Source organism: Cyanistes caeruleus, chromosome 13, assembly GCF_971803275.1.
Source record: "Cyanistes caeruleus chromosome 13, bCyaCae1.hap1.1, whole genome shotgun sequence".
Classification (NCBI taxonomy): domain Eukaryota; kingdom Metazoa; phylum Chordata; class Aves; order Passeriformes; family Paridae; genus Cyanistes; species Cyanistes caeruleus.
In genome coordinates this window covers 12060213-12072422 of record NC_141713.1, presented here as the reverse complement: position 1 = coordinate 12072422, position 12210 = coordinate 12060213, and the positions used below count along the sequence as shown (strand labels likewise).

General features: G+C 40.9%; 1 protein-coding gene across 5 annotated transcripts in view; it reads left to right on the top strand.

Moving 5' to 3' along the window:
• Positions 1 to 12210, top strand: part of MYO5A (myosin VA) — a 96209-nt gene that overhangs the window by 65697 nt on the left and 18302 nt on the right. For 3 of the 5 annotated variants that reach the window (XM_086849867.1, XM_086849865.1, XM_086849869.1), the window contains exons 21-28: positions 2080 to 2319; positions 2821 to 3069; positions 4143 to 4236; positions 4927 to 5075; positions 5805 to 5918; positions 8072 to 8215; positions 8942 to 8995; positions 9716 to 9943. In XM_086849867.1, coding sequence (XP_086705993.1) covers positions 2080 to 2319; positions 2821 to 3069; positions 4143 to 4236; positions 4927 to 5075; positions 5805 to 5918; positions 8072 to 8215; positions 8942 to 8995; positions 9716 to 9943 — 1272 coding nt within the window. Of the gene's footprint in view, positions 1 to 2079; positions 2320 to 2820; positions 3070 to 4142; positions 4237 to 4926; positions 5076 to 5804; positions 5919 to 8068; positions 8216 to 8941; positions 8996 to 9715; positions 9944 to 12210 lie in introns of all 5 variants that reach the window. The other 2 variants (XM_086849866.1, XM_086849864.1) reach the window with 1 other exon arrangement.

Genomic DNA, 12210 nt, shown 5'->3' with positions numbered 1-12210 from the left:
GAATTGTTCACCACAGTAAAACATGACAGTGTGACAAGTACCCCTGTGGTGTGCTGTGCTTGCCTCGTCCTCCTGAGGTGGCATTTTACCCAGGCTGAGGTACAGGAGGGCCAGAGAGGGAAGCAGAAGCTGTGCGTGCCGTGGGAAGGTAAACACGGCTGTTGTGGTGATTGCAGAGGAGTGAAACCGAAAGGCTGCCCTGTGACAGGACACCTGGGCTGAGCCCTGGCTGCAGTCAGGTGTGGGGCACGTGTTGCTCCCTAGGATTGTGAAAGGTACCTGTTATTGTAGGCAGAGGGCATGTGTTGAGTCACGTGGGCACTACAAGGAACTTATTGTGGTTGAATCATCTGTTTCACACATCCTGGGGAAAGCTCCTGCCTGAGACCTTCAGTGTGTTGCTCGGCTGGACAAGGAGTCCAGTTCTTCCACAGCTTTGACATAAGCTTTCCTGGGATATCCCTGGTAGATGAAGTAACTTCCCGATCCTCTCACATTACTTTGGAGTGGCTTGTTTCCTCACTGGATTGCATGGGTGCAGGAATTCACTGGCAGATGAGGACCATCCCTGCGCCATGGAGGTATTTTACAGGACTTGTTGCTTTCAAACTCGAGGTGAAAATGTTGTTGAAAGCTAGTTGTCTTCCAGTGTTCAGGCACCTGCTGGGAACCTGAAGGAGTGTTCCAGAAAACATGTGAGGAGGAGGCAGGGGGCAGGCATGCCAACTACATGGTGTGCAGTCGGAAGGACTTTGGCTTTTGACCTTGCTGTGCTTTTCAGAAAGCTGCTTCCTTACCTTGGTGTGCTGATAACAGTGTGCTGGTATTTTCAGCCTCATTTCTAATTCAGAAATAAATGCTAAGGGAGAAAGTCTGTATATATTATAGTCTTGCCACTTTGCCAGTGAATTTTAAGTTCATTGATCCGGAACCGTAATACTTCTAGCACATTTCAGCTTGTTTTCTAAGCAGTCTAAAAGAAAATAAAATTATTGTTACCTGACTAGTTTGTCTTACCAGCTTTGTGGTAAATCAGTGTAAGAATGTGAATTGCCTATGATATTTAAACTACCAATTCTGAGATTAACATGAAATCCTAAATATTATTCTTTAGAATAAACTGTTTTATTTGCAGAAGTTTATAAGTGAACTCTAAAGCTGTGTTCTGGAAACCTTGTGGATTTGGGCAGTCTCTCCAAGCGTAGCTGTGATCTGTTTGAATTCAGGTGTTCCAGACCTGGGGGATCTCTGATTGAATTAGTGGGGGAAGGATCCAAAAAGTGGTAGACTCTTCTTAGCTGAACTTTCTGCCTAACACACAGATGAAGGTTGCTGGCATTCATGACTGGTTTATGTTATAGATAATTTTTTTTTTAATAATACAGATTTTTTTTTTTATACCTCAAAGCTATGGTTGAAATTTCTGCCATAAAATAAACTGGAATTACTGAACTATAAATTTCTTATTAGAATAGATGAAAATTTTATCGTGCTGGCAAGCCTAGGATGTGTCAAAAAAGGCAACAAAAACCTCCCAAAACAAAATAACAGGAAAAAACCAAAAGCTTCTGACTTCTTAACAGCTGCTACAATTTCCTCTGGGAAATGCAGTGCTGACTGCATTGCATATCAGATGTGGTAATTTTGAACTTTGCATTGATGAACTCTACATAGAATATGTCAATGATTCAAAAGCGTTTCAAGATAAAGATGCAGTTTAAAAAAACAACAACATTGTATTTGTAATCTTGCCAACAGGTAGCATATACTTTTGCAATTAGCTGGGCTCTGACTTCAACACAAAAGAATGCCTGGTGCTTCAATGTGCCTCCAGTTCTTTTTGTCTTGTTTTTCCTTCTGGTTCCTTTTCATTTTACTCCTTGTTTTTGTCCTCGTTCCAGTCTTCTTTTCCTCATCTTTTATTTTTAATTTAAATTGATTCCATTTCTCGCTGCTCTTCCCCCGAAGTTTCTCTTTGCAGGCCAGTGTGTCTGTGTGTAGACCATGGTGGGGTTCTGTGTAGCTGCACAGGCGTGGTTTGCAGCTCTGACCCCCGTGCCGTGCGTTTTCCCAACGCAGATGCTGCGGGAGCACAAGTCTGTGGTTATCCAGAAGCACGTGAGGGGCTGGCTGGCCCGGCGGCGCTACCGCCGCACGCTGAGGGCCATCGTGTACCTGCAATGCTGCTACCGCCGCATGATGGCCAAGAGGGAGCTCAAGAAGCTCAAGATAGAGGCCCGCTCCGTGGAGCGCTACAAGAAGCTTCACATTGGCCTGGAGAACAAGATCATGCAGCTGCAGCGAAAAATCGATGAGCAGGTAAAAGGGTCTCCCTCGCCAGCCTCGGGGAAACCCTGCCAAAGGCTTGGTTACCTTTCTCAGCACTGTGGGCGTTCGCAGAACGCACTGAATTTTCTTGGGAAGGGTGCAGTTCTCTTTTCTGATGAAGAACAGTGATAGGAGAGAAGGGGAGGCCGCAGTAGAACTGGAACAGTCAAACATCCACTTGTTCCTCTCAGCAGAACTGAGAAAAAACACCCACTCGCTTAACGCCAGTATTGCGTTTGAAGCACGTCAGTTGCTCTGTTTTAGGGGAAGGTGGGGTGATCGTGTCTGATTTAGTTTAGGATGTGCAGCCTTAGAGACTGGACTCTTCTGTCACCTCATTAAGCAATTCTGCAAAACCAGACCAAACCCTTTTTGAAATGGGGAAGCTGCTCCTGTGCTCCCATGTCAGGGTGAATTCTGTAGGGAAGGAAAAGGCTCCCGTAAACCAGAACTTCTCTAACAGCTGCTCTGCCTGTGTTGTGTTTTGCAAAGAACAAAGAGTACAAATCCCTGCTGGAGAAGATGAACAACCTGGAGATCACGTACAGTACGGAGACGGAGAAGCTGCGGAGCGATGTGGAGAGGCTCCGGATGAGTGAGGAGGAGGCCAAGAACGCCACCAACCGTGTCATCAGCCTCCAGGAGGAGATCGCCAAGCTCCGCAAGGAGCTGCACCAGACCCAGTCGGAGAAGAAGAGCATTGAGGAATGGGCAGACAAATATAAGCATGAAACTGAGCAGGCATGTATGGGGTCTCAGATGCATGAGAGGATTTACAGGGGCCTGGTATCCACTCAGGTTTTGCCCAGGTTTAATTGTTTCACTTGTGTGGCTGGTATTTTTACTGTACTTTGATAGCTGCACGATCCTAGATAGGCTTGGTACCTAAATGGCTGCACTTATGGTAGAAGAATATGCTAAATCCATATATGCAAATATATGTATCCAATCTATTCAGATTTTGATATTGAAAGCATTTGCAAAGCCAAATCCTTAAGGTTTGTGACTCAGAGGTGATGCATTCATAACAAGAAATCATTTTTTCCTACCTAGAGAGAGTAAACACATGGATATCAGGAATCTGTCCCATACTCAACATTCAAAGGTGCTACTATATCCTGCCTAGTGTAAACAGCCAGCCTATTCAACACATGTGCACAGTCTAGTTCAACAGGTTTCAGCTAAGCCCTGATCTTTGCTAACCACAAACAAATGGGTTGATTTCTGTCAAGAGTACTTGCTGATAATGGTGCAAGTCTTGAGTATTGGAAGAGCCAGTCCATCATTATGTGATGCTGCTGTGACAAATTTCAATATCAGATAAGCGTAAGGAAAAATATCAACAGATAAAGCAAAGTGAATGCATAGTAACCATAATCAGACATAAATGAGTACCTGGCAAACCTGAACACAGGTATAGTGACACAGGTTTAGAACAGAGGCAAGGTGTTAAATTGTGGTGTTACCCAATGCAATGGAATTTACCAGAGAACTACCAAAAGTGTTACCGTTTTATGAATATTTCTGTTTTAATGAGCCGTTTTTATCTTTGGGACTTTAATGAAAAATACATGGCACTGTGGAGTGCTTCAGGGCAATTTTAGCATCTGATCAGAAATGGGATGCAGAACATACAGGGGAATGCAGTGTTAGACATTTAAGAAATGTAATTTGGAAATGAAGACTTAGTTCACCAGTTCCACTCCGTGAAGAACAATTTAATTGTGTGAACTGTTACAACAAAGGTGCCATTGTTAAAGCTAATGGTGAAAGATGAACTGCATTCTGAGTCTAATATTTTGTTATCTCTGTAGCTGGTATCAGAGCTGAAAGAGCAGAACTCATTACTGAAAACAGAAAAAGAGGACCTGAACCGCCGCATCCATGACCAGGCGAGGGAAATAACAGGTTGGCTCTGTTCTCTTCATTCAGGTTTTCTCCTTCATGTTACCTTGTAAAGCAACACTCTACTGCATAGATTGGGCTAATTTGCCTTAGTTTACATTCCTTTTTCTGCATTCATTTCTTTGTTTTAAGAACTTGCAAACATCAGAATTATTTACCATTTGAATTTCCACAAAATCCTAAGGGTTTGGGGCCTTTTTTAGGGGGTGTGACTGTTCCAAAACACTTGGATTTTTAGAAGACAGCTCTGATATTTAATACAGTTTGTCTGCTACAACTTTCCTGGCTGCTGTGATTGTGTAGGCAGCAGCCAGGAAAGCTAAACTCTCGGTGTGAGGGCTGTGATGAAGGGAGCTGTGATGAGGAGGGTCAGGATGCTTGAGGTGTAAAGCACCTCACATTTTGCTTTTGCATAGCACAGCAATGAGCTAGTGCCCCTTCTTCCTCCCTCCTGGAATCACTCCTAGAAGGTATCAGCAGAATAACTAACTTGTCTGAGTGAGCACCTCTGTGGTTGCCACAATAATGCTTTGGCTCTTCATATTTTTGGCCTAATGTTTGCCTAGAGAGGCACAAACACCAGCTTCAAATGGCAGGCTGTTCCTCTGGTGCAGGCCTGGATCTCCTGGATGGATGCACTGCATGGTAGGTAGGGCTGGAATTCTCACTTTGGATCCCTGCTGTCTGTGGCAGAGTCGATGGAGAAGAAGCTGGTGGAGGAGACAAAGCAGCTGGAGCTGGACCTGAATGATGAACGGTTACGGTACCAGAACCTGCTGAATGAGTTCAGCCGCCTGGAGGAGCGCTACGATGATCTCAAGGATGAAATGAACCTCATGGTGGTAAGTGACTCCACAGTTGAGAAATCAAAGGCTGTTCAAAACTGTGTTTAGGCAGAGTCTAGTGGGATAAGTTAGTAGGTGCTGTCAGCTGTGTGTGTTGGTAGCCTGTACTTGAAAAGAGAATTTGTCCTTTTAAATACTGTTTATTTTGATTAGGTCAGCCGAAACAAATGCATTTAAAATCTGTTGTTGGTTTAAAAAAAAATAAGAATTAATTGTCATATCTGAGAAGAAGGCTAAAATTTCTGCTGTGACTTTCCTGCTGGTATTACTTGTGCTGTTCATCCTTATTTTGCCCTCAAGTTATTCACATCTGTTGGGGTTGTTTGAACCATCTTCATCCAGTGATAAATTTTATGTAGTCCTAGGAATATTCTTTGTGGCAGGAATATAAATTGTTCCTCAATAGAATGTGTAGGGAGTTAAAAAATTGCTGCCTGTGCTACCTGTTAACTGAATGTTTCTTTCCCACAAAGTGCTGCATCCTTGCTTGGTTCTCCTTTCTGCAGCAATCCTTGGTGGTGTAAAATCTGACCTGCCTCCATAGAGCTGAGTGCTAACTGTATCTCACAGCCTCTTAGGTCTTTGGAGAGACCAGAATAAAAAACATTTTCTTACAAATTTTGATAGTGATGACATAACACCAAATATTATAAGCTAAATTAAAGGTTGTGGAGAGTCACAGGGAAAACCATATACTGGTACTGATTTGTTCCATTTGCACTTCAGAGCATCCCCAAGCCTGGGCACAAAAGAACAGACTCAACTCACAGTAGCAATGAATCTGAATATACTTTCAGCTCTGAGATCACAGAAGCAGAGGACTTACCACTAAGGATGGAGGTAACATTAAAAATCCCCCACAACTCTTCACTGATACATAGTTGAACTCATTCCTTTCTCCTTTTTTTCATAAGTGCTTCTGAATACTGTGTCCTTATACTGAGATATCTAATGCTTTAATGCAACTTTCTCCATTTCCTTTTAGAGAAACACTTACTCCCTAGTTAGTTGAAATCCTGTGTAAAATGACTGTTGAAGTATGCTTTGAACTCTTCTTGTATTACAGTAAGCATAGAATAGATACTTGGTGATCCAGCTGATTTGCATCTGTGAAACATTTGGTTGTCAGTGTTGGTAAGCACAATCACTTACTCAGGACAAAGTGGGAATTTAAAAAACCAGTGAGACTTCCTGAGGAGCCTGCCTGCTATATAGTCAATGATTTAAAATGGCAAGCTGCATGGAATGAGTTTCCTGTTAGGGGTGGAAAAGTCACATTGGATCAGGTTTTCTCTATTTCATAGAGAAGAATCAAACTCCCAGAATGGGAGTTTCCTTTGCATATGAAGCAATACAAATCCCAGGATGTTTGGAAAAATGATCAGGAAGATGTTCAAAAAATGTTCAGAAAGATGACTTGATTTAGCTAAAGAATAACAATCATAAATAATTTGTGGTGCAACTCCAAGAAATTGATAACATTTTCCAAGATAACTCCCCCTTTCAGCCCATCCCATCACAGTGGGACTGCAGACAAAGCCCTCAGGGTGGAGGTCTGGCTGTGCTTGGCACTTTCCAGAGTCAGAGTTTTCTCTGTGCATTCTGAAGATCTTAACTGTGAGCCAGGGCACAGCACACCCTGTTTGCCCTCTACCTAGGTTAGGGATCTCCAGAGTAGCTTTTGACAGGCTGTCATTGCTGCTTTGGAAAGCCTCTGCAGAGAATTATTTTCTCCTGTGGATGCAGATATCCTGACGCATTGGGGCTGGCACAGCCTCTCTGCGCGCTCTTTCATAATTCGCCTTCCCACTTAGGATTTTCATCTTGCATAATGGTTTCAGGATGATGCTCCTACATTCACAGAGGCTCAGGAGAAGGACAGTGCAGCTACATGTGATGGGATGTCACATATGAGCCAAATGCCGTGTTTTCCTTTGGCTAATGGACTCACTGAATTGCTGCTGTAGAGACAGGTTTGGGTTTTCGAATATAAAGGAAGAAATGAACTCACACAAGAGTGTGAACAGCTGTAGCACTGTATTTGTTTAACCCCTCGACATTCTCCAGTTCCAACTCTAGACTAACAATATAGATTAATTATACAAAACCACATTAAAAAATTGGGCTCACCTCTAAGCAAATGAGTAAAGCCAGAAAACTCAAAAGTCTGTTTCCTTTTGCCTGAGCTGCTGGTGTGGTTTATGACTCTTCCCCTCAACAGTAAAAGGAGATGAAGTGGAAATGGCTGTGCTTGCTTGTCTGCTACAGTCATTAATATTAATTTTCTAGTTCCTTTTCTAGGCTTTAAAATTTTATGGTACAGTTCATAGTAAACACTTTGATCTTTCCAGTACATAAAGTGCAAAAAGGCTGATGGACAATTTCTAATGCAGGTTCAGATTGCAAACACTGGTCCTTGCCCAGATAATAGTGAAGAAACTGGTGAATTAGTCTTAGAACAGGCTGTATAATTAGCACAATAAAAGGAAAAAGGCTTAAAATATATTTTCTGTTACCTATTTTTTGTGTCATATCTGACTAAATTAACCTTCAAATTGCCAGAAAGGTTTCTCTTTAGCTGAAGAACTTACTATAGAAATCATTGAAAACTAAACCAACAACCAAAAAATCCCTTATTTACAGTTGTTTCCAGGTGAGTCTAACCACAAACTTTTTCTTTTTTCTACTTTCCCCCGTTCAAACATATAAGAATATAAGGTATGCTTAGTTATAGACCTCCTGTCTGCTAGGTAGTGTCTAGTGCTTTCTTTTGCTAGGCTTTAGGCTTAGAAACATTTTCTACTAGTAAATCCTTTTTAAAAATAGTGTTTGATAGCCGATGAAATTTTTTAGATAGTCAGTGCTCAGAATCAAGTAACATTTCTGTGTTCCTCTCTTTCCCCAGTCTGTTTCCCATCTTTACTCACTGTTGTGCTTCCTTGTGCTGTGGAAGGGGAATACTCCTTGACTTCCCTCTGTTGTTTCTAAAGCAGGAGCCTAGTGAGAAAAAAGCAGCGCTGGACATGTCTCTGTTCCTCAAGCTGCAGAAACGGGTTTCAGAACTGGAGCAGGAAAAGCAGTCCCTGCAGGATGAACTGGACAGAAAGGAGGAACAGGCTCTCCGTGCTAAAGCTAAGGTGGACTCCTTGTAGCTGATCAAATGCTGACAACAGAATGTCCCTTCTTGTGAAGCAGTAGCTCTGTGAATGCTGACTGGCTTTCACTAAATCTTTATCTTCCTCTAGCCCTTGCTTTATTTAATGACAAGATTCTTATTGGTGCTTAGTTCTAGGGACTGGTTATTTAGTTTTTCAAGGTCCTTGAGATCCTCTCATGGAAGACAACAGGAACAAAAAGTGCTTCAGACTTCACTTAAAAAAAAAAAAGGCTGAAAGGCTTTTTTTATTAAGGAGTAGCCATAAGATAATCTACTTAAATGATGGGGAGAATGAGTAATTGTTCATTTTAGGCAGAAGAAGAAGTGTTTCAACCAGCATGCATAGCCAAAGCACTGGGCTTAGATGCGTTAGCTGATTGTGATTTAAATTCTCCTGATTTGATCTTCTTAAAAAATTATGAAACCAGTTTTGGCAATTGTTTCTTACTGTGTTTCTACCAGTGAGTTTCTTTAGCATGCTGGGGTTCATCCTGCTCTGTTTTGTTGCTAGTGACAGTATATCAACATGTATTATATGTGTCATAAACTCAGAAGTAAAGCAGACAATGCCAACTCAAACTACAGCAGTTAGCAGTACCAGAATGAGTGTTTTACAGTTGTATAGGAAAATAATTTCAGTTCCCTTTTGTTTTCCTACCTCAATGAAGGATTTTTAGTTTTCACACTTGTTTGTATTCTTTCATAGGAGGAAGAAAGGCCTCCCATAAGAGGTGCAGAGTTGGAGTATGAGTCACTCAAGGTAATTGTAAACCAGAGGTTTCTGGGTTTTTTCTAGTAAGACTCTTGCCACCAACTCTGTGTGCTGGCATAGAAAATTACATCAGCTCTCCTGTTTCCAAATAGTAGCTGGAGAAACTAGAACAAATATACCCCAGCAGTCATTTCATTGTAGGACTGCTCTTTTTGAGGTGCAGAATGTGTGCCGGGGATGCAAAAGGAAAAGATCCCCTAAGCCAGGGGGAGTTCTCTAGTAAAACACTTAGTACAGCTTGAAAGTTAATTTGAGCAAAAATACAGTGATAAATGTAGGTCTATTTTTCAAAAGCATTATTTAAATTACTGCATATGTTAGACCACTAAAACTAAACATATTTCCTAATAATGATGCAGAATTTTCCTAGCCTGCTGACCACTCTTTGTTGTGAACTTTTTTTTTTTTTTTTTTTTTGCTAAGGGGAGAATTATAGGAAAAAAAGGTTGTCAATTCTGTTTCCCATCAAATCTGTCTGATCCATGTGTGTGTGTTCTGGTTTTGCATTTCAAACAAAAGGTTAGTCCTGTTAGTGAAATCCTCCCAGACACTATTGACCATAGTCAAGAGGCCAGGAATACAGGGGAGATGGATGGATTTCTTGCAGTCACACATAATTTTTACCATTTCTATCCATAGTTTTGTACCTATGGGTTACAGACGTGTCGCAGTGCTGCTGGGTGACAGAATTGTCCCTGTTTCTTGCAGCGTCAAGAGCTTGAATCTGAGAATAAAAAACTGAAGAACGAGTTGAATGAGCTGCAGAAGGCCCTCACAGAGACACGAGCTCCAGAGGTGACTGCTCCTGGTGCCCCAGCATACAGAGTCCTCCTGGACCAGCTGACCTCGGTCAGTGAAGAGCTTGAAGTACGCAAGGAAGAAGTTCTCATCCTGAGGTCTCAGCTTGTTAGCCAGAAGGAGGCAATTCAGCCCAAGGTAAATCTCACTCAGCAGGTGCACTGTGTGGAAAAGTTACATTGCGTCATTTATTGATTAACATATAAATTAATATTCTGCTTGAAAAGGCAGAAGAAAATAGTCTGGGTTTGAAAACCCTTCTAAGTGTAATCCAGTGGTCCATTATTAGTGCACAAACCACAGCAGTCTGAATTAGGAGCTTGTTTTAATGAACCAATCTGGGGTTTCTCTACCAACACTCATGTGAAGATGTACAGGCTGTACCAAAGGTCTGATCCCCCAGACTCCTTTAACAGTATATAACACAAATAATTCCCACTGGGAGCTGTATCATTTCTCTAGTATGCAGTTGGACTGAAAAATTTAAAGGAATTCTCAGGAATTCCTTTCAATTAGTAGTTCAGTGGAAGGAAGAGTTTGTTCTACATCTATATGATTGCAAGTCAGTAACGTTTCATAAAAATAACTTCTGAAGATATGTAAATTCCATATTATTGCTTCATAGGTGCTATGTGCTTTTATAGGAAGAAGAGTAGATTAGATTAGAAATGCATATCTTCTAAAAAGCTCTGACTCTGGTGGCAGAGGGAAAGTAATAGCTTTGCAAATAGGAATCAGTCGACGTGAAAAGGCATCATGTAAATCAAGGAACTGGTAATTTCCTCTGAACTGAGCTATCTCATGTTTCATAACTGCAGCAAGGAATGAACAGATATGTCATCTTTCCTTTGCTGCTGCAAAGTTATGACTATATTTGTCCTAAGTAAACTGGAAGTCTGTGGTGCATGAAGATGTGTAAGTCTTGTTTTAAATGATTGGCTGTAAAGAAAACAGATCACGTCTTTCTGTAGTGTTTCTAACATTGTAAGGAAATACTTAGTAAATCTTTCAATAGTATTCCCAGCAGTGGTGGGATGGATGTGTTGATTTTACAGTGGCTGTATGGGAAATAGGAAGGTGACCTGTGGGATGATCAGCAGCCAGTTTGCAGATAGCTTCTGCTTTTTATGTTGGACAGCTGCAGCACAGACAGATTTTTTTTTAATGTTTTGTTTTTCTTCTTTCTTGCCTACCAATTTGATTGCCAGGAGGACAAGGTACACATTTTCTTCTACAGTTACAAACCAGAACTTCCTGAATGCTAAAATAACCCTCAGCAATACTGAGCTGTCATTTCCCTGCCTCTTAAGTAACATACATGTTTTTGCATTTTACCTTGATATTATTGAAAAGCTTTTCTCATATTTCTGTGTCCTCTGCATCCCCATCTTCATGCTCTGCACAGGGAAACAAGTAAATTCAAAATAAGCAGATTTAACAGTTTTGAACTGTTGCTTTATGCCAACCTGAATATGAAAGGAAGGATTTAGGAATTGGTCAAGTCAGCTCCATCATGTTTCTTGCTGAGTATGTTTGAGGGGTAAGGACAGTGATCCAGGGAGCACTGTGATCCAGAAATCAGACCTTTGTTAACTTGCAAAGTCCTTGTATTTCACAACAAATTAGGTGTCTATGGTATGAAGAAGCTCCTCACTTTAGAGTGTTTGCTATCCTCGGCAAGCAACAAACATTGTGGACTCACGTTATCATCTCTAGCTACTGGATGGGAATTGCTGAATGTTTGAGTAGAAAATGTAGTTGAATATATATAAGAGTATAAGAAACTGAACTGACTGTAAAAGATAGATGTTCAGACTGCTAAAGCTTGATAGATTATCAGGTGAGATACAGCAGTTTTACTCTGTAGTAAATTAATAGTAGAAAAACCTCAAAGATCTCATAAAGATGTTGGTAATAATTCCTTGAGGAGCTTACATATTTTATTGTTTCTCATTTTGGATAACACAAATCATACTAGACATAGAGATCTAGGCTCCAGAATTTAAGCCCACAAAGCTGTTATTGTAAAAACTTTTCAAAATTGTGCTCATGAGAACAGCATCTGCTTGTTTTGAAAGTCAGAAAGTCAGAATTCCATCTCTTATGTTCATTAAAGTCCTCTGGTACTCATGGCAATGACTCATATCAGACTGGCCAAGGTGACTGTAAACATCTATTAAGTATTTCAGGTTTTACTGAAGAAAAAGCCATAATAAACATTAAAAACTGAAACAAAATTGCACTGTGATACTATCTAAATTGGAAGATCTCAAGCCCTTGTCAATTCTTTCCTGTTTTGACAGAGAATTTAAAATACACAAATGAGAAACAGTTCTTATTTTTGAGCTTTGAAAGACTCCATGTAATGCTATGTTTAAGAAATATTAGTAGAATTAAGCTGGCCA